Source organism: Petaurus breviceps, unplaced genomic scaffold (genome assembly GCF_028583685.1).
Source record: "Petaurus breviceps papuanus isolate PSGF00001 unplaced genomic scaffold, PetGlider_PUasm1.0 91041, whole genome shotgun sequence".
NCBI lineage: Eukaryota > Metazoa > Chordata > Mammalia > Diprotodontia > Petauridae > Petaurus > Petaurus breviceps.
Genome location: NW_027187400.1, coordinates 42,135,052 through 42,156,621, shown reverse-complemented (window position 1 = coordinate 42,156,621; position 21,570 = coordinate 42,135,052). Strand labels below are relative to the sequence as shown.

Sequence of the window (21,570 nt, the reverse complement as noted above, 5' to 3'; positions counted from 1 at the left end):
CTCCCTCCCCTTTCCCTCTCTTCTCTCTTCTCCCCTCCTCCCTCCCCCTTCAGCTGAGCAGAGAAACTGTTAGTGTTTTTGTCACACTTAGGTTCTGGGTTGTCCGGATTGTTCTCTGGATAACTGATGGGGGCCTCTGTGCTCTGTGTATCTGGATCATACCAGGGCAGTTAGGGAGGCAAAGTAACCCAGTGGTGGGAACAGTGGTTTGGGGTCCAGATCCCTCCCTGATGCTCCCTTCCTTTTGGGGGGGCCTCAGTTTCCTCATCTGTAAAGTGGAAAGGCTGACTCAGATGACCTCTGAGGTCCTGGCAGCCCCAGACCTGTCCTCTAAGTTAGGGCACAATCTGCATGGATTTTTTTACAGTGATTTCAGGAGTGGAGGCACTAAGGGCCTGCTTTGGAAGCCAGCGTTTAAGGGATTCCAAGGTGCCATAGAGGTTGGGCTGCCTAGAGGGGTAGTGGGAAAGGCAGCCAAGGTGAAGTCCCAAGACCTCTGACTACCAGAGGACCTCATGGGGCCAGGGCTGCCCCCTCACACAGGTCAGGCACTCACCAGCTCCAGAGGCCCCCTTCTATAAGTCACTGTCATTGTCACATGCCACTACAGGACATAGGGTGATGTGTGGTGACACCTTGGTGAGGCCTTTGAGAGCCTCTGGTCATCTCTGAGTCCACGTGCTGGAGAATGCGCCTTTTGACCCCCTTTCTCTCTCCCTGGGCAGCTCATCACTCTTCGCGGCTCCATCCTGGAGGATGCCACCCCTACGGCCACCAAGCACGGGACAGGCCGAGGCCTGCCCTTGAAGGACGCCTTGGAGTACATCATTCCCGAGCTCCACATCCAGTGCCTGCGGCTGGCCATGAGCACTCCCAGAGTGACGGAACAGCTGCTGATGCTTGATGAACAAGGGGTGAGTGGGGGAGCTTTGCTGGGCTGCTGCCCTCAGGGCTGGCTGCCAGAGACCAGGGGCTGCTCACACATTTGTCCCCCTGACTCACTTGTCTGCTGCCTCCTGGGGAAGTGGGCAGGTTTTTAGGAGATGGTGGATTCCAGCTGAGAAGACAAGGGCCTCTCACCCCCCACCCCCACCCCCAGTGATTTTACCTTGGGGGCTGCTTGGTCTAGGAAGCCCCTTTACAAACTCCTCTCAAACTCCTCAGAGTGTAATTGCCCTGCAGTCCCCCCTTTGTGGGAAGGGAAGAGACCAAGAGGGAGCCCTGGGTAGGGAGAGGTGGGGAGCACACCATCTCCTGGGATGGTGACTGGGGGAGCAGGAGCCACATAATGGGGGGTGGATAAGTCTCTAGCTCTGCCTTCCAAAAGGCTGCTTTACTGGACTCAGGGTTATCTCCCAGTGGGGCTGACCCTTGGGCCATCTTTCCAGAGGGTCCCAAACTTGACCTGTGGACCCTTACTAGAGTTTACGGTCTAATTCAGCCAAACTCCCCAGTTTTCATGTCTGAGGTTCACATCCAGTGTGAGGTGGGGCTGGGGAGTGGGGCCCTGAGGACTAGGTCTGTCCCCCTCAGTGCTCTGGGCCAGAAGGGACACAGCCTGGCTCTCTTTGCCCTTCTTGTCTGACTGGGCCCTTGTCCTCCTACATCACGTCAGCCCTGCCTGGGTCCCTCCTGTGTGGTCCTAAGCCTAGGCTTCTTTTTCTAGCTGTGTCGGAAACACAAAGTTGGCATCCTGTACTGTAAGGCCGGCCAGAGCTCAGAGGAGGAGATGTACAACAATGAGGAGGCCGGCCCGGCCTTTGAGGAATTCCTCTCGGTGCTTGGAGACAAGGTCTCTCTCAAGGGCTTCAACCGCTATGCTGCACAGCTGGATGTTAAAAGTAAGCAGTGGGGCCCCTCTGGAAATTGGGCTTGATAGAGGCCTAACTGGGGAGCCCCCAGCAGGTGAAGGGCAGAGGATGGGCCTGGGGCAGCTGATCAGCCACAGAAACTCTCCAAGATATGGGACATTGAAATGGTCTAGAGGAGGATAGCCTGCCTCGTGGCTAGTTTTCATGTGGCTAGCTCAACGTGTCCTTGGAAAGGCTTAGCTACTGAAATACACCAAGCTGACAGCCTGAAGGACAGGAAGCCTGGCATTCAGCCCTGGCCCTCCCATCACCACTTTGAGTGACTCTGAAGACATCGCTTCTCCAGTTCATCCCTCCATCCATCCATCAGCCCCAGTCCCCACCATGCTTTCTAGGGTCAGGAGGGGGGAGGACGAGTACGATGGGGCAGTCAGAGGCTTGTCGTATCTGGCATCAGCTTGGTTTAACTCCTGCTTCTGCTCCCAGAGGCCTGTCTACATCTGTCCACTGCAGGGCCAGCGGGTTTTGGGGGGAGTTGGGTCAGCCGCTGGATTTTCCCAGCCCAGTGAGACTCAGGTGGGTTTATGCAGGTCGGCCCCTCCCTCAGCGGCAGCGGGTGTGGCCGGGGTTCCCACCAAAGCTGACTTTGCTGGGGGGGCAGGAGGAGGCCTCCCCCAGATATTGCATCCATTGCATGTGCTGCTGCACAGTGCTATTTCAGGTCTGAGGACTAAACCGAGGGTATATTTTCACTTCCTTTGCATGACCCACTTAAAGCTTTTCACCAACTGACTCCAGCCTGCCTTTCCAGGCTTAATAAATACATTTTGTCCTTTGGCATGCCCCGGTTCAGCCAGACTGGCCTTCTTCATGTTGCTCACACACAGCGGTGCATCTCCCCTCTCCATGCCTTTGCACAGGCTCTCTGGATGACCGCCATGTCCTCTCCGTTGCCTGGCCTTTGCATGGAGTAGCCTTAGAAGCCCTGGGTGGAAGCTCCCGGAGGGGAGGGCTTCCTCCATTTTGGTCTGTTTTCAGCATTCTGGACAGCACCTGACCCCTGACTAAGCATTGTTTGACCTGACAGGTAGGGCTTTTCTTTTTTATCTTTCAGCTGATTCCACTGGAACACACTCTTTGTACACAACTTACCAGGAGTATGAGCTCATGTTCCACGTCTCCACCATGCTTCCCTACACCCCCAACAATCGGCAGCAGGTGAGCGTCCAGCAAGATGCGGCGGTGTGGTATGGTAGGGTGCCCCGGTGTCATGGCCTGTGAGGCCTAGCTTTGTCTGGGGCCTTGTCCTGAGCCCCCACCCCCATCTGGCAGGCAGAGCTGTGTGCCATGCATGGACCACCATGAGTCAGTGCTACCTCTCCTGAGACCTGGGACTGACCCAGAGGTTACCAAGGCCTTGCTCTTAAGTGTGGAATATCATCCAGGTCACTGGGCCTGGGATCAGGAAGACCCGAGTTCAAATGAAGCCTCAGATATTTACTAGCTGTGTGACCCTGGGCAAGTCTCTTCACCTCTGCCTCAGTTTCCTTAATTATCAAATGGGGCTAATAGTAGCACCCATCTCCCAAGAGGGTTGTAAGGTTAAAATAAGATAACAGTTGTAATGCCCTTAGCACAGTACCTAGGTACACATAGCAGGCATTATATAAATGTTAACTCTGAATACCCCTAGAAACCCCGATATTGGGCACCAGCTCTCCGGTGCTGTGCTTTAGGGTCTTTCCCCCCAAAACCACACCCCTCTTACTTATCCTGTTACTGGAGGGGGCACCACCGTCCTCCCAGGCCCTCAGGTGCCATCCTGGCCTCCTCTCCGTCTTCCACCCTTCAGGGCCCTCTTCCTTCCCTGACGCTGCCCCCACCCTGGTGCAGACCCTCATCACCTCATGCCTGAACCATTGCAGTAGCTGCTGAGGGGTCTCCCTCCCCGAAGTGTCTCTCCTCTCCAGGCTATCCTGCACTCAGCCACCAGAGGGATGACCATGTAACTCTCCCAACCCCCTTCCCAGTAAGCTCCAGTGGCTCCCTGTTACCTCTGGGATCCAACTAAAGTCCTCAGTTTGGTGTTCAGAGCTCTCCATGACCTGACCCCCACCCTCTCTGTCTTCTTGGACACCTCCTTCCCTCAGTGTGCATTACAAGACAGTGACCTTGGCCTCTTTGCTGATCCCTTGGACAAGGCCCTCCCACTCCTGACACCAGGCATTCTCTTTGTCCCTCATGCCTGGAGCTCCCTCACTCCTCATCTCTGCCTCTTTCCTTCCCTGGCTTCCTGCAGGGCCCAGCTCATATCCTGCCTTTCTCCAGGAAGCCTTTCCTGACCACTGCCCATCTACAGTGTTGGCTTGAGATCCTTCCCACTGGACTGTGAGCTCCTCAAGGGCAGGGCCTGTCATTGGCCTTTTCTTTGTATTCCCAGTTCTTCCCACAGAGCCTGGAACCCAGGTGGCACTTAACCAATGTCTGCTGTTTGTTGACTGACTGACTGACCAAGAGGAACCACCATGCCAAGGTGGCCTTCTCTCCTCCCAGGGCTCTGGAAGGTTGAGGCCTGAACCAGCCAGCCCCAGTGGCATTCCAGTTCTTCCTCCAGCACCCTTGCTAAGAGAGGAGGCCTGGCTTTCCATCCCTCTGGAGGTGCTGGCTGCTCTGGTCCTCTCACCTCAGATCCGAGACACGTCCCTCTTGGCTACTGCGCAGTCTGTGCAGTTGGGGTTTGCAGAATATGCCTTTCCCAGCAGCCAGGGCTGGAGGAGAGACCAAGACCCTAAGTGATGGCTCTCCCTCTGAGTCATCGCCCATCCTTGAGATACTGGGGGTACACTTAGAAGTATGACTCTGGGAAGGCCTCCCTGGGCATTCCCAGCCTGCTAGAGGGGTCAGGGGTCTGCAACATAGAAAAGGTGAAGGAGCCCCTCCTCTAAAGAGCCCAAGTCTTATCTATGAATTTAAAAATATTTTTAAAGTAATATTTAATTTTTTCTAATTACATGTAAAAACAATTTTTAGCATTCTTTTGAAAAAAGATTTGAGCTCTAATTATGTATTTTTGAGGACAACAGTGTAAACATACAACTCTACACCCCCCATCCCACCCCCAATTCTGCTGGACCTTTATATTACCCTGACCTGGCTAAGCTGGTGTTTCAGTGACCACTGACAGCTTCGTTTTAGTAGGAACCTATGGTGGACAGTGAACTCTGGGGCTTCTGGTCTACCACGGGAGACAGCTCTGTGAAATCCTGCAGAGAGCAAGGTCGTGGACCTGTCAGATAAAAGGGGCTTCCAGCAGGGGGGGGGGGGGCATTTTCTACTTCTGGAGAGGGGGGTAATGGTATGATAATGGAGTCCAGGATCCAGGTCAGGTTTCATGAGGAACCCAATGCAAGGTCCCCATTGGTTCACCATTGAGAGAGAGGCATGTCCAGGCAGCCTCAACAGAGCAGGCTCGATGTTATTTTTACTTGGGTAGAGAAATTCTTAGCACTTCAGAGAATCTGATGATTCAGGATATCCTTATTAAGCACACTGCTTTGGCTAGGGTGCTGTGCTTGGCCCTGGAGGAGACACTGAGGGTAGGCTTACAGAATGTTAGAGCCAAGAGAGAACAGTATCGACCATCTTTCCCGAACCTTGGGATGGTGGCCCAAGGGGGGAGTTGACATTTGCCCGAGATCACACGGGTCATCAGGGTAGAGCCTGTACTCCAACCCAGGTCCATCGTCCATTTGTGGTCCCATTGTCCGGACGTCCAGGAGGGATGTGATCTGTCCTCCTCCCTAGAATCCACTCCCCCTGCTTGACCGACTCTTGGAATCTGGGCTCTCATGGCTGCAGTGAGTCTCCACTGCAGGTCAGAGGTGTTAGAGCATCTCCCAGGTGGGTCTCTTGACTAATTCCTTCTCTGTTTTCCTTTCAGTTACTAAGGAAAAGACACATAGGAAATGATATTGTGACCATCATCTTCCAAGAGCCTGGAGCCCTGCCCTTCACCCCCCAGAATATCCGTTCACATTTCCAGCACGTTTTTATCATTGTCCGAGTTCACAACCCTTGCACTGATGCTGTTTGTTACAGGTGAGCCCACCTGTGTCTTCCCACTGCCTGCTCTCCTTGGACCAGAGCAGTGTGTCTGATGTTTGGCAGCAGCTGGTACAGGACTGATGCTCCCTCTTAACTGTTTGCCAGCATTGTAGAACAAGCTGGTCTCTAGCCTCCTGTCAATTCACACAGAGAGAGGGGGGAAGAGAGAAACAGAGAGGAGAGAGAGGTGGGGGTGTGAGAGGGAGAGAGAGAGAAGGAGGAGAGAGGTGGGGGTGTGAGAAAGAGGAGGAGGAAGAGAGGTGGGGGAATGAGAGAGAGGGAGGAGGTGAGAGAGGTAGGGTATGAGAGAGAGAGAGAGAGAGAGAGAGAGAGAGAGGTGGGGGAGTGAGAAAGAGAAGGAGGAGGAAGAGACAGGTGGGGGCATGAAAGAGAGAGAGAAGAAGGAGTAGAGAGAGAGGGGGTGGGAGAGAGAGAGAGAAGGAGGAGGAAGAGACAGGTGGGGGCATGAGAGAGAAGAAGAAGGAGTAGAGAGAGAGGGGGTGGGGGAGAGAGAGAGAGAGAGAAGGAGGAGGGGAGAGAATGGGAGAGCACAAGAGAGGGTCCTTAGCAGGGGCCAGCTCCCTGGGTGGGATATAAGTGACTCGGCTTTGCCTTCCACAAAAGAGTAATTAATTGGTGCTGATTTAGTGTATATCTCCTTGCTTCATGTTTATAAGATTTGGCTAGAGTGGGAACTGCATCTCTTTGCTAAAGCTTTTAAAGTTCTTTTAAATACAGTTCAGCAAACCCTTATTATGAGACTCCAGACTCGGTGTAAGGGGTATTTCATAAAGTAAACATGGTCCCTGCCCACATGGGATTTGCAGTCAAGGAGGGAATAAGCCCAAATGAGCCATTGATATAAGTTAGAATTAGAAGAAGGTGAAGCCCCATAGAGGGAGCCGAGGGGGTGGGTCCCTTGAGGAAAGGAATGCCTGGAAGAAGCTGAGCCTGGAGGGGACGAGGTGACTTCACATGCAGGCTTTGGGTGGAGACATTTGCTGCATTGCTGTGAGCCTGACGGAGACTCTCAGGCTGCTTTGGCAGCTCCCAGATCTGTGGGGACTCCATGGGGTCTCCCATTCTGTTCTCCATACTGCCATGCCATCACATAGGTCTGTAGGGAGTCAACAAACCCCTCACCCCAGCACCACCACCTGGGGCTTGCTCCCAGGGTCAGGCTCTGGAAGCCTCAGTAGAAGCAGTTGTAAGGTAGGTGTCTCCTATCGCTGTTACCCACACAACCCTACTGGCCTATGTCTTGGCTCTGAACAAACCTTTCAGTTCTAAGGGGGTTTGTGGAATTCATTGAAAATGTCCCTCAAGAGTCTCCACAATCCCAGCTGGGTGAACCAAAAAGGTAGATAGAGATGGGGCTGCTATGGCTGTGTGCCAGGTTTGACTGAGGAGAAGTCAGGCAGTGTCCCTGGGGGTTTGAATCACCTGCTGCCTTATGAAATTCTTAGCCATGGGAATGAATGCCACAGAATCAGAATCATCAAACTGAAAGAGACCTTTAGAAGGACCTTCATCCTTCTGCCTCTGGGCAAAAATGACCTGTCCCAAGCTATCCTGAGCAGATGCTAATCTGCCCTAATTTTATACCCCTTGAAGAAAAATTTCACTCGCTCTGGGGAGAGACTCACCATCCAGAGACTTTTTGTCCTGCCTGACCTCCATCCGTCTCCTCTTGGTCTGTCCCCCAGAGCTGGGAGCAGCTGTTGGCCATCTTTCAGATAACTGTTTGTCCGCATTGCCATAATTAAGTCACGCTTCTTTTCTTTTTATGGATGGAATTTTTTTCAATTAACAGAAGCCTATTTTTTCCTTCTCCCTTCCATTAAAAAAAAAAAAAGACAACACCCTTTAAACAAATGTACATAGTCAGGCAAAACAAATCCTGTGCTGGCCATGTCCAAAAATGTGTCTGTAACTGCACCCTGAGTCCACCAGCTCTTGGTCCAGGAGGGGGCACCATGCTCATCAGTCTGAAATCCTGTTGGTCATGGCTTTGTTTGCAGTGGTTTGTCTTTATTGTGGCACTGATCACAAAAGTGGTTCTCTCCTGGTTCTGCAAAGTGCATTCTGCATCATTTAACAGGGTTCTTCCCAGGTTTCTCCAAAGCAGTCCCTTCATCATTTCTTATAAAACAGTACTATTCTATTTAACATTAACACACACTGATTTGTTCAGCCATTCTCCAATTGATGGATGCCCTTCCCCAACCCCCCGATTAGTTTCTGTGTCTGTTGTCTAATGATTCACAGTGAAACGAGGCTGAATGTTGTTCTTTCTTTCCTTCCAGCGTGGCTGTGAGTCGATCCAAAGATGCCCCTCCATTTGGCCCTCCCATCCCAAATGGAGTCACATTCCGCAAATCAGATGTCTTCCGAGACTTCTTGTTGGCTAAAGTGATAAATGCCGAACACGCTGCCCACAAATCTGATAAATTCCACACTATGGCCACTCGGACAAGGCAGGAGTACCTCAAGGACCTGGCCGAAAACTGTGTGACCAACACTCCTATTGACTCCACGGGGAAATTTAACTTAATTTCTCTCACCTCCAAGAAGAAGGAGAAGACAAAAGCTCGGGCAGGCGCCGAGCAGCACAGCACGGGGGCCATCGCGTGGAGAGTGGCTGCCCAGGATTTTGCACAAGGGGTGGAGATTGAGTGTATATTGGGGATTTCGAATGAGTTGATTGTCCTCCTGGACCTACGCACCAAGGAGGTGGTATTCAATTGCTTTTGTGGGGACGTCATTGGCTGGACCCCGGACTCCTCCACACTCAAGATCTTCTATGGGCGAGGGGACCACATCTCCATACGTGCCTCTGAAGAGTTCCCTGAGGACATTAGGGAAATTGTACAGAGACTCAAGGTAAGGGATCCGAGAGCCTTGGGAAAGAGAGCCCCTGGGGGTCAAGGGTGGCCCTGGAGCTAGCCAGCCAGAATTGCCATGGGGGCTGGTCCCAGCCAGCCTGCTGGTGCTCCGGCAGCAGACCCCACAGCATGTCTGAGTCTCCTGCTCATGCTTCTCTCTGGGTCTTTGCTGAAGTACCGGGCAGTAGAGAGGTCCTTCCAGCTGGTTCCCAAATGACCCCCTGCAGGCTTCATAGGCAGCCGCACCCCAGCCTGGTGTCCCACCAGGATGTCTTTACCTTTTGCAGGTTTTCGTTGGGACATCATTGTTGGAGGGGTTGGGGGGGCGGGGTGCATATTGAGGAGGTGTGTGTTGGGGCTTCATTTCCTTCAGCATATTTCTGACGTCAGCTTCCTGACCTCCCTCCAGGTGGGGGAGAGGGAGCCCCCTCTTCTAGACCTCCCTGCCCAGAAGATTTTGCTCACGGTACAAATGCCAGTAACCGTTCTCAGTCATCCCTTACAGAACTTATTCTATGGGCTGCATGGCTGTGAGTAAAGCCCAGGATCCTGGGAAGCCAAGCCCACACCCCCAAGTCAAAATCCAGTAAAGAGCCCGGGGAATGTGTCAGGGCAGATGAGCTGTGTCCTCTCTCCCTGACTTGTCTCACATTGGGAGAGGTCCACACAGGCCATGGAGGCCCCTATAAGCAGGCACCTGTGGACATGTTAGCGCCATACTCCAGGGGGGCCCACCCCTCCATCCAGGACCAAGCTAGAGCTCCTCTCATTCTAGGGAACTCTGGAGTACCCTCATTTCAGCCCTCCTGCGTGAGATGTCGGGGCTAATAGGGCCAGGGAGACCATTCCCTTCAAAAGAGCCCATCAGAAAGGCTGGGAGGTCCACCCAGACCAGATTCCTACCCCCCAGTCTCTGGGGTAGGCCGTGGTTGTATTATGAGATACACAGGGTCACATCCTTGCTGTGGACAGCAGCAGGTTTGGGATGTGTGAATGCCCTGCTCCCCTGGGAATCTACCATCTGGGAGTTTAGGGAGAACTTAATCCCGTGCATGGTTTTGGGTCCCCCCGAGACAGTGAAGAGTTCCCTAGATCTGTATGCACATGCACACGCACACATGTACACATGCCCACCCTGGACTATGTTCAGATACTGTCCTGAATGTTCCTCACAGGTAATGACCAGTGGCTGTGAGACAGTGGACATGACCCTGCGGCGGAATGGGCTAGGCCAGCTGGGCTTCCACGTCAAGTATGATGGCACCGTGGCAGAGGTGGAAGAGTATGGCTTCGCCTGGCAGGCAGGCCTCCGGCAGGGCAGCCGACTGGTGGAGATCTGCAAGGTGGCCGTGGTCACCCTGACACACGACCAGATGATTGACCTGCTGCGGACCTCGGTCACTGTGAAGGTGGTCATCGTCCCCCCCTTTGAGGATGGGACTCCCCGGAGGTGAGGCCGCAGTTGGAGGCCTAGGAGGTTGGGGGAGGGACGGCCGGGAGTCCAGGGCTGGCACAAGCCCAGCAGCTGCCCCCTTCTCTGAATTTTCCTTGCTTTGACCCTGGCACCCACAGGCATCTCCTGGCCTCGGGCTGACAAACCCTGGTCTAGGGTACACTTGCCCCAGGGCCTGAGCAGCATGTGTGAGCCTAGGGGGAATGATGGGCATTGAGTTGGGAAGCTGCAGGAGGACCCGAGGTATCCTCTGGGAGGCAGAGAGGTGTGCTGGAGAGAGCTCCAGCCGTAGGGCCGAGAGGACCTAGGTTCAGATCTCACCATAGACACTTGTTGCCTGACCCTAGGTGAACCCCTTAGCCTCTCTTGGCCTCAGTTTCTGCATCTGTAAAATGAGGTGGTTGGACTTGAGGGTCTCTGAGGCCCCTTCTAGTAGGTCTGTGGTCCCTTCATACCTATTCCCTAAGCACCTCCAGAATGGGGCATGGTAGAGAGTTAGGGAATATCCCATTGGCTTGCTCCTCAGCATCTTGTCCTCTCTCAAGCCCTTGTGTGTGTGTTAGATGAGGAGGTCCCAGAGCATGGCTAGGTCACTGGCATCCTGACCATGTGCAGATCCCTTCTCCTTTCTGAGCATCACATTTCCTGTCCCATCTAGTGGAGATGGTGCTTGTGCTGCCAAGCTCCCAGACCTAGGACAGGAGAAGAGCTGTTCAAAGTTGGGCGGTGTGTGGAGGCCTGGGTTCTGGGAGGCCGCTGTGCCATAGCATCTGAGAACTTAGGGAAGGGATCCTGGGCCGTGAACACAGGGCTCAACCTCCACAAGATGGGATTGGACCACAAGTACTGCCCAAGGAACAGCCAAGGACTGAGGTCTCTGATCCCAGAAAGCACAGACAGCCTTTGGGTCACAGCCAAATAATCAAAGTCTGTGCTCAAAGTGGAACTCACTTCCCTCATAGAAGAGAAAGTCAAGGGAATGAAACACCCAGGCTATCAGGAAGAGGGATATGTTCCTCAAAGAAGAAGAAAATATGGTATAAAGCATAACAGCAAAGCAAATAAAAGCACAGAAGAGGCAGAGGCAAACTCTGGCCCGAGGTGGGAGGCTGGTGGTGGAAGAGGGTGACCCAGAGGGGAAAGACGAGGAGGATCCCAGAGACCAGGGAGCCGGCACCAGCTCAGAGGATGAAGCAGCTGCTTGTCCATCTACAGGTGTCTTACATGTAGGATCATCCCTTCAGGGCTTGAGGAAGAAGAAAGAAAAATGGCAGTTTGTGAGCCCCCACTCATAAAGGAGGAGTCTAGATGACGGTGCCAGTGGGCAGGACGGATGTCTTCCCAGACCATCTGTCACAGATGTGCCTGAGAATCTCCCAAGACTTGTCAGAACTAATGACTCCTACCCACTTGTGGTGATTCATTCAGGCATAAGTAGTACTGCCAGAAGGAATCTAGCAAGCAGTGCTAAGGATTAGGAAGTTTTCGCCAAGAGACCAAAGACCTTCAGGGGGATAGGAGACTGCTGCTGATGGAAGACAGGGGGTCTTGAAGAAAAGGCTGTGTCTGAAAATAGGATGGGAAACTTGAGATTGCAACTTAAGAGATAGCAAGCTGCAGACCAGGGATGGAGTGCATCTGACAAGGGCTGAGATAGTATTTTTGTTGCAGTCTTTTAGACCTAATAAAAAGGAGAGCGAAGGACAGAGCCACCTGTGTGCCTGTTGGCCTACATACCATAGAAAGTGTTTACAATGTGGGAAAAATTATTCTGACCAAGATAATCAGAAATTTACAAACTTGAGGAAAGTCCCAATTAAATCTCTGGTCTCAGATATCTCTACACAAATGCCCAAAAGAATGGGTAATGAGCACATTAAACCAAAGATCCTACCTCAAGGAGACAAATGTGATATCATGGATAGCCCTGAAAATAGCGGGAGAGTACCCATGACTGGGCCCTCAAAGGGAAAGTGAGATTAATAAAAGGCCTGAGTGGAGAGACTGACAATGTATGCCAAGAAATTATTGCTATGTGAGAAAATCCAGGAATGAGGGACAACATAGTGGCGAGTGTTTGGGTGTGGATCAACAGAGCCCCAAACAGAGATGATGCTGTGATGGGGGTGAACTACAGACCACCCAGACAGAAAGGAAATGGAGGTGTCCAAGAAGCTGATGGCGGGCTTGGTTCCAAATAGGAGTGGTGAGTGGCTCCATTTTTCCAGACATCTGCTGTAATACTTTCTCTGCCTAAATCAGAACCACTCATAACTTTTTAGCTTGCATGAATGATAATTCCATCCTGCAAAAGGTGAAGAATCTAATGGGGGGGGGGGGGTAGGAAAAGCTGGGCATAGGCTGACACAGTGATTCAGGGGAAGGATCGGTAGGGCAATCTTAAGGACTTGAAGCTCAGGATGAGTGAAAACAGAAAGCATGTAGCAGCTCTTAGTGAATTATATGCTGAGATAATGAAGGACCCACTCCAGTATGATTCCAGAGCTCCTTTCGGGACTCTGAGTTTCTACAAGACTGAAGAAGGACAAATATTATCCTCATTGTCAAAGTCAGAATGGCGAGCCAGAGGCTGCAGCCCCCTCCCTGGTGAATTCAACTTGGATTCCTGGCAGAATTCTCCACTGTGCTTTGAAAGGGTGCTTAGTGATTATGTAGAAAGGGAAATAGCTGTCCTCTCACCAAGGAGAGAACGTGCGTGACCGCTGTTACCTCCTCTTTCAGTGGGATGGCCGCACTGACAGCTAGATCGGGGACCACGGAAGCTGCCGTTTGCCACATTTGATTTGATTTTTAAATTGATTGGCAGCATTTTCTTTTGACGCAGCAGACTCTTCTCAACGGTGGGATATCAGACTCCTGGCTATAACGGCTGCCTTGTCTCCTCCGCCTCCAGCACAGGGCCCTGCATATATCACAGGGCCAGGCTACTCTTAAAAACCAAGTTGAGCCGCTGAATGAAACACCTGAGCAGGCTCCTTTAAGGAAAGAAAGCCTGTGTCCTTTAATTTGGGCAGTGGGACACTGACTGGCCAGAGTTATGAGCCCCATTCTGCTGACTCAGTTTACATGGTTCTCATCCTTATGTAATTAGACTTTTGCCTACACTTTCTTCTCTCTGTAGTCTTCCACGTCAGTCTTTCTGTGTTCTGTCTATGCATCCCACATACGTAGCACCATTCTCAGCACACAGTAGGCATTTTATAAATGCTTGCTGGCAGCAAATCAGTGGAATCATTCATATGCTGAAAGAAATGCTGACTGGCCAGGTTTGGAAGGAAGTGCACCAGTCCCTGGACCTCCAGAAGCTCGTGTCTTATGTATGGGGGATATACCAGGTACACAGACCATTGTGGCAGAACATCCCCAGTGACTCTGGGGCTCTGCAGAGGCCTTGGGGAAGAGGTGGCCTCGAATCAGAGCTTGAAAGAAAGCAGCTGAGGGCTTTATGTGACAGAGGTGAGCTGGAAGCAAGCTCCAGGCATGGTCCTGGACATGGGAGATGGTGGGCAGCCTGTCCTGCTGTTGTGCAAAGTGCTTTGGTGGTCTGGCCATATAAATGAGAGCTGACACCATGACCATTACATTGGTGGAGATGGTAGTGTCTCCAGTGATGCTCATGCCAGCCTGACCAGAGCCAGCGGCAATTGCCTTCTGCCTTTGGGGAAATCTCAGGACTCGGCGACTGGTCCCATCCCCTGAGCCAAGCCAAGCCTCTGCCTCAGGGAGTGTCGTTTCCTGTGGAGCTCCTTTGTCACAAGTTGGAATGAGGATGCCAGGGTGTCCATCTCCAAGAGAGAACCTTCCTTTGACTCCCTCTTCTTGTCCCGAGGTGACACAATGGGCTGTGGACTGGCTGGAGCCAGTCCCCTGGGAAGCCAGCTGCCAGGAGCACTTCCTCTCAATACCCAGACTGTACTGGGTCCCTACAGAAGAGCCCGGGCACAGGCTGGCCCCAAGCCCCCAGTCTGACTGCAGTCATGCCCAGGCCCTCTGACGGACAGAGGCGAGTTAGAATGCTGTTTGGCCCAAAGACTGTTTGTGGTGGCTGGGAGCACATGTTCTCACACACACATGTACATGTGCGTGTGCACACAGCTGTACTGGATAAGCCTCCTCATCGGGGCTCGTCCGCTTGACTCATGGCTCCTAGGAGAAGAGCAGAGGCACTGAGGGCACCCCTGGCCCCAGAGGCAGGCTGGCCTTGTGGGTTCTCCTTGGCAGGCAGATGGAGAGGAAGCCGGGCCCCCATGACTGGTCCAGCCAGTTCTGGGTTCCATCTCCTGCCTTTGTCTGGAGAAAGACTGCACTGTGCTCCCATCAGGGCAGCTGGCTGCGGGGGCGGGGCACCGGGAGTTTCAGTTGGCCTTTGGGGTTTTGAGTCTCATCGGGCTGCAGGGCCCTGGGGCGGCGTGCAGCCACCCTCATCTGCTGAGCAGATAACCCGGAACTCTCGGTGTCTCCGGTGCTTCTGACTTGTGAGCAGGAGCTGGGAACAAGGCCCTCCCTCCTCTACGTCCTACAGGGCCTGGGACCTAGGGCCACAAGAGATCGCACTTCCCAGGTGGAGATCAGTGTGCCCACGATTACAGGAGTCAACATCCAGACCGGGATTTGAACCCAGCTCCTCCAGCTTCAGACAACAGGAATCATGGTGTCAGTGAGAGCAGCAGTAAACATTCTTGTCCCGCTGCTCAGTTGTGTCTGACTCTTGTGACCCTTTTGTGGGTTTGTTTTTGGCAAAGCTGTTTCTTTCTCTAGATGGGGAAGTGAGGCGAAGGGACTTGTCCAGGGTCACACAGCTAGTTGAGGTTGTATTTGAACTCAGATCTTCCTCACTCCCAGCTGATGCTCTCGTCTAGACACCAGCCAGCTAGCTGCTCCTGGTAATAATTGTGACTGGCATTGAATAGCGTTAGGGCAAGCAAAGCACTGTATGTGTGTCCTCTGGGGCCTGCTGTTACAGATGGGTAAACTGAGGCGGGGGCGGCTAAGCAGCCTGCCCAAGTGTCTGAGGCCAGACTTGAACACAGGTTGTCCAGACTCCAGGCCCATCTCCCATGTCTGCACTTCTTGGTCCACAGCTGCGGGTCACATTCCCTGGGGCCTCACCACTGCAGATGTGCTGACACCCCACCGGTCCCCTGGGTGTATGGGTGGGAGACGGCATGCACCTGTTTGTTTATTCAACCAGGCGGGCCAGGAAGGCCCCCCCGGGATGACTCGTCAGGGGAGCCGGGCCTTGGCAAACTGCTCGGGATGGGTCGATTTCATGTTGAGAAAGTCACCCTCAGAGAGCTTGGCGCTCAGCCTGTCACACCCGAGGCTGTCTCGGCAGTAGGTTTGGGAATCTGGCGTTGACAAGAAAGGCTCGCAGCCACGTGAGTGGGGGAGAGCGGGGTGCCTAAGTCACAGGGCTCCACACTCGCGGGGCAGGAGGTAGCTCTGGGGGAGGAGACAGTGAGGTCCCCAAGAGGATCAGATGAACCTGGGCAACTGGGTGTGCCCAGGAGTCAGAGGAAGGAGACAGTAGAGGGGGGAGGGCACAGTGCACAAAGGGTGGGGGGCCCAGGACTGGGCTTCCAGAGCCATCAGCTAGGGAGGAGAAAGCCTTACAGGGAATGCAGAGGGCCCAGGGAGATGGCTTCACCTTTCTTTTCCTGGGCTGTCTCCTGAATACACCTGTCCTGAAGCTGCCCTAGGAACAGAAGGTGAGCCATTAGTGATCAGAAGAGAAGTCTGGGACCTGGCTGGGTCCTCAGCCTGCTGTCGCCAGGCCCTGAAGGATGGAGTGAACCCAAATGGACACCTTCCCTCTAACAGTGCTTGTCTGGGCAGTGGCATCCCCCAACCGCTGTTAGCCACCCCTGGGACTGACAGGAACTGGGCCTTGGGGCAGGCGGGCTGGTTCCCTCAGAGGCAGCTACATAGAGGCTAGGTTTGGAATCGAAGACCTGAGTTCAAATTCAGCCTCAAACACCGAATTGTGTTTTAACTAAATTTCCTCAGCTGTGGGGATCATATCAGTCCCGCCCTTGTGAGGATCAAATGAGAGAATTATACAGCACTTAGCCCAGTGCCTGGCACATTATTACCATCCCCCCAGAACCTAGGCAGGCTAGTACAGCAACCCACGGCCTGCTGATGTCCCAGGGGACAGAGACAAGAAGACTGGTTGTGCTTCAGTGGCACTATCTGGTTCTCCCATTCTGCTGGGCTGGGCTCCTTGTGTGGGGCACTGAGGCCTCCCAGCAAAGCCTGGGCCCTCCCTCGGTCTATTTTTAGGTTGTTCTGCCTGTGTTGTTAACCACCTTCAAAGTAGGTCACCTGTGCCTGTGTGGCCTCCTTTCTAAGAGCAAGGCAGGTCATAGCACTAGAGTTGGGGGCCTCCCTCTCCCAGGCTTCTTTGTCCCCTGTGGGGGGTGGTAGGACCCAGCCTCGGGCTGAGCCCCTGTGGCAGCTCTGGGGCTGGGAAGCCTGGGCCTCAGGCTGCAGGTGGTCCCACCCCCCGGGTCTGGGCCTGAGCCAGGCAAAGCCTGGGGAGTTGGCTCAGATCCTGTCTCGCCTTTTTAAGCCACATTTGGGGAAGTGAAGCAGAATGTTCCAAGAAAATGAATGACTGTGCTCGGCCCACCTGCAGAGTTCCGCAGGCAGGAAATAACTCTGGTTTCTCTTTCCAGGGGATGGCCAGAGACCTGTGACATGAATACCTCGGAGCCTAAGGCAGAGCCAGAGAGCACAGCAGCCCGGCCCCCATATCGGAGCAGCTCTTCCTGGCAGTGGAGTGGGACTGCTTCCCACAACTCCTTGCAGGCCTCCAAGTGGGCTGCACCTGGGACCACGGGCCATGCCCAGTCACTCAGCCGGCCACCAAAGCCCACGCCGGGGGTCCCTTACCGGGAAACCCAGCCACTGCACAGCAAACGGTAAGTGGTGTCTGGCAAAGCCCAGGACCTGTGCTTGCCCCACTGGGTCTTGGGGGCAGATTCCTGTTGTTCCTTCAGCTGTGAGCTGCTGAGTGTGTCTGACCACCTCCTGCAGTGTGTTTGGGACAGCTGAGTGGCAGGTGATCCCAGGGTTCAGCCACTCTGCTCCTTTCTGAACCACTTCCTTTTCCCGATTTGCTTTCCCTTCGTTTCCAAGACTTCCAGCACTGAAGGGCCCTCATAGGTCATGTCTTCGGGCTTCCTCCCCCCTGCATAGGCCCGTCAGCAGCTTCTCTGATGGGTGATCATTCAGCCTTTGCTTGACCACTTCAGTGACAGGGGACTCACCACCTCACAAGCGACACTGCCTGTTGTGGGACTGGCCTTGTTTAGGGAATTGTTGCTTGTTATGAGAATTGCAGCCTTGCTTTAGGACTTGTCAGAAAAAGCCTGGTGGTTGCAGATTGTCCCAAGCTGGCGAGCTCCTGGATCGCCCCAGCTCTCCTCTGCTGATCTGGCCTGGCCCAGCATGAGAGGGGATGATGCCCGATCCCAGAACCTTGTCTTTATGATCCTGGATGTTTGCATGGTGTTGTCCCCATCCTGGCCCCTCCACACACACATACATACTCACATACACTGTGCTTCTACTTACACACTCACACACTCACACCCTCACATTCACACACAATTTTTGTCTCTAAGCCCTTATTGCAGTCTTGCAGGTGGCAGGACAAGCACTCTCTCCCATTTTACAGATGAGGAGACTGAGGTCCAAATAGAATCGCTGAGTTATCCACAGTCAGACTGGAAACCCAAGTCTCCTGACCCCTAGGCCTATGTGCTGCCTCCTTTTCAACTGCCCCTGTCTCATCCTAGGCCCGTCAGCTTTCCAGAAAATGCCTATCCAGCCTCACCAGCAGGGGTGGACAGAGTCCAGCCTTATCGACAACCTTCAGGGAGTTTCTCCACTCCAGGCTCGGCGGGAGCCTCCTACACACGCTACAAGCCATCCCCGGAGAGGTAGGAGCCCCAGGGGCCACAGCCAGCTTCCATCCCCTCATCAGGGCTAGAGAAGGAGGGGGAGGGGCAGCACGGTTCCTCAGTCAGCCTCAGCATAGACTGCCTGTCGCAGGATGGGACCTCACTCATCTCAGGCCACCCCTCGTCGGCACTCTGGTGGTCAGGAGTGACCGTGTATTGATTCAAATGGGACTCTGCCTTAGATATGGAAATGTGGTGAACCTTGAGTCCTTGCCCTAGTCACTAAGCTGGAGGCAAGCCCATAACATGGGGCGTTCAGCGTGTTTGTTTTGTGCAGATCCTCAGCCTGGTCCATGGGCCTGGGGGCTCACCGCCTCCTCTTCCTCCGTCCAGGCCTGGGGCTGGTGGAGCGTGCCCAGAGTGGGCAGTGAATCTCTGGGGGGCCAGATGGCTGGGCCCATAGAAGGGGCTTTCAGAGAGTGTGTTTGTGTGTGTATATGTGGCAGTTTGAGTGTATATGACTGTGTGTGCATGTGTGTGCATGTGTCAATGTGTATGACTGTGTGCATATGTATGTCAGTACATGTATGCATGTGAGCCTGTGTGTGTCAGTATGTGTGCATGTGTGTGTCATGTGTGTATCACTGTGTGTATGACTGTCAGTATGTGTATAAATGTCTGTGCATATGTGTGTGTCAGTGTGTGTGGCTGTCAATATGTGTGTGCATATGTGTATGAGTGTCAGTACTTGTATGTATGTGAGTGTGTGTACGTGTGTGTCAGTGTGTGTATGACTGTATGTGTGTCAGTATGTGTGTCAGTGTGAATGTGTATGACTTGTATGAGTGTGTCAGTGTGTACATATGACTGTCTGTGTGTGCGTGTCAGTGTGTATGACTGTCAGTATGTGTGTATGTGTATGAGTATCAGTACATGTATGTGTGTATGTGTGTGCATGTCTGTCAGTATGTGTGTATGACTGTCTGTGTCAGTATGTGTATGACCGTGTGTGCATGTGTTTGTGTGTGTGAGTGTGTATGACTGTGTGCGTGTGTCAGTGTGTGTAGTATGAGTGTGTGTGCATGTGTCTGTGTGTGTGCGTGTGTGTGTCATTGTGAATGACCGTATGTGTGCGTGTGTGTGTGTCAGTGTGTGTGAGTATATGTGAGAGGGTGTGTCTGTGTAAGGGGCGGCACGCTGTGAGTGAGAGGCGGAGTGGGGGCCTAGGTGTGAGGCGCCTGCTTGACCAAGGAGGAAGGGTGTTGGAGTGTGGCTGTGCGCTGTGCTTTTGGTTGCTGGGAGGTGCCACTTGCAAGGTGCGTGGTGGTCGCCCCTCGGATTCCCTGAGAGGCCTCCTGTTGGCCGGGCTCAAAGCGTGTGGGCACTGTCTGCCTGGGCCGGAGCTGGGGTGCCCAGAGCCAGAGCTGGCCTCCAGGGGAGCTGCCCCCTCCTCCAGCAGAAAGGGTCTTCAGGGCAGGGCCGGTCCCAGGTTTGGGAGAGGGTGAGCAGAGCCATGCCCGCTGCCATGGAAGGGCACATGACCCACTCTGCATTGATCCTGAGCATGTCATGTCACCTCTGAGCCTCAGTTTCCCCATGTGTAAGCAGAAATACTTCCCTGGTCCCCTCCTCCCAAGTCAGGAAATGGTTGCTGCTGTAGTGGCCACATCCTGCCCAGGAATGTCTCGGGACAGTCGCTTCCTAGAGAAAGCCCCTGATCCAGTTGGATACTCCTGGGGGTCAATAGTTGCTGAGTTTTTCCCAGGACTTCTGTCTGTCATCCAGCAGCAGCTGCCTGTCAGCTCCTCCCCATTCCGGGACCCTTCGCCTCTAGACTCCCATATCACCCAAGGCAAACAGGAACACCAAGGCAGCTGGGTCCCGGCAGGAGAGGAGGGGACTGCTCTCCGTCTTGGGCTGACTTGTCATTGCTGGCTAGCACCAGATTTGAGTTCAGCTGATGACTCAGCCCTAAGCTCAGCTCCAGATCCTGGGGCCTAGTTGTGGCTGGAGAAGTTCACAAGCCCCAAAAGACACATTGAAAAGAGACTCCAAGAGTGTCTCCACACTATTCTGGGAAGCCAGACCCAAGGGAGTCAGGGGAGACGCCACCCTCCTGGACCATCCCCCTGCCCCTGGAGGAATGGCTCCCACTGACCTTTCCTTAAACTCCTGGGCCGCCAGAGCCCGCAGTGGTCAAAGGAGGAAGGGGGCTGAGAAATGGGCTGGGCTGGTCCCCCATTGGCAGGGTGCAGAGTGAGGGCCCCACGAGCATCCAAGGGCAGCCGTAGAGTCTCTAGCAGGGATTTTTTAAATCCATGAGACACCCATTGGTCTTGCCTGGTTTGGACACTCAGAAGGTGTATCAGCAATGCCATATTCACAGTGCCTGTGGAGATTACAGATATGCTGATATAATTATCCATCACAAAATACAGCATGCTTGTCATATAAGGGAATAAGCTGGAAAATTTATTAAGGTACCAAAAGACTGAGTCCCAAAACCAGAAAGTGAAAGCCATCAGAGTAGTTATGACATTGGCACAGGTAGATAAAGTAGAAAGCACCCACATTTTCAAGCCTTTAAAACAGAACAGGCCACCTCAGGCAAAGGTCCTCCTCTCCCCACGCACAGCAACCACGCAGCGTCCGGGAAGCGCGCTCCCAGCAGCTCCGGCCCCTGGCAGTCCTCAGCAAGGAGTCCTTAGCAGAAAGTCCTTAGCAGTCCTAACTCAAAAAGGGCTTCGCGCTGCCGCTGCCTCTGCTGCTGCCGCTGCCTTTGCCACCACCGCCAGCCACCGCAGGAAAGCTAGCTTGGCTTTCGCTTTCTCTGGCTTTCGCTTTCACTTGCTCCGCCCCTTCCTGCTATGTCAGCACGTCCAATGGGGCATGGAAGATCTTTAAATCCCATAAGCCTTACAGAAGGCAGCCCTGTCAGGGAGAACTAGGCTGCTCCCCAAGGCCTCTGGGGATCCACAAAGGGCACGAGCTGATGGGCCTGCTTGGCCGTGGGGCCAGCCTGGCGTGTCAGCTCTCTGATCCTGCCTCGCCAGAGCCAACAGGAGGTCTCGGGAACAGCAGCGAAGGGGCCGGGGCGGACTGGACAGTCAGGAAGATGACAAGCATCTTTGAAGCATTTAGACACATAAGCCAGGCCCTGTGCCCCGCACTGTATGGGGGAACACAGAAGGGCAGACGCAGCCCCTGCCTTCACTAGGGGCTCACGTTCTAATGGGCAGGCAGCTAGGCCCAGAGCAGGTGTAGATGGGATGAGTGGCAGAGAGGGAGCCGGCCAGGCCTGCAGAAGGGGGGATTTGGACTGAGTCTGGAAAGAATGAAGGAGCGCAGGGGAGAAGGGAACGTGCCCCGAGGAGGCCTGAACACAGTGC

The 21,570-nt window shown here is 53.7% G+C and overlaps 1 protein-coding gene across 1 annotated transcript in view; it reads left to right on the top strand.

The window, feature by feature from the left end:
• The window catches only part of SIPA1L3 (signal induced proliferation associated 1 like 3), a 94,096-nt gene that overhangs the window by 30,545 nt on the left and 41,981 nt on the right, over window positions 1-21,570 (top strand). Inside the window, exons 4-11 of the mRNA XM_069078521.1 lie at window positions 726-914; window positions 1,667-1,841; window positions 2,926-3,029; window positions 5,752-5,909; window positions 8,222-8,798; window positions 9,976-10,250; window positions 16,952-17,197; window positions 18,077-18,220. Coding sequence (XP_068934622.1) covers window positions 726-914; window positions 1,667-1,841; window positions 2,926-3,029; window positions 5,752-5,909; window positions 8,222-8,798; window positions 9,976-10,250; window positions 16,952-17,197; window positions 18,077-18,220 — 1,868 coding nt within the window. The remainder of the gene's footprint in view (window positions 1-725; window positions 915-1,666; window positions 1,842-2,925; window positions 3,030-5,751; window positions 5,910-8,221; window positions 8,799-9,975; window positions 10,251-16,951; window positions 17,198-18,076; window positions 18,221-21,570) is intronic.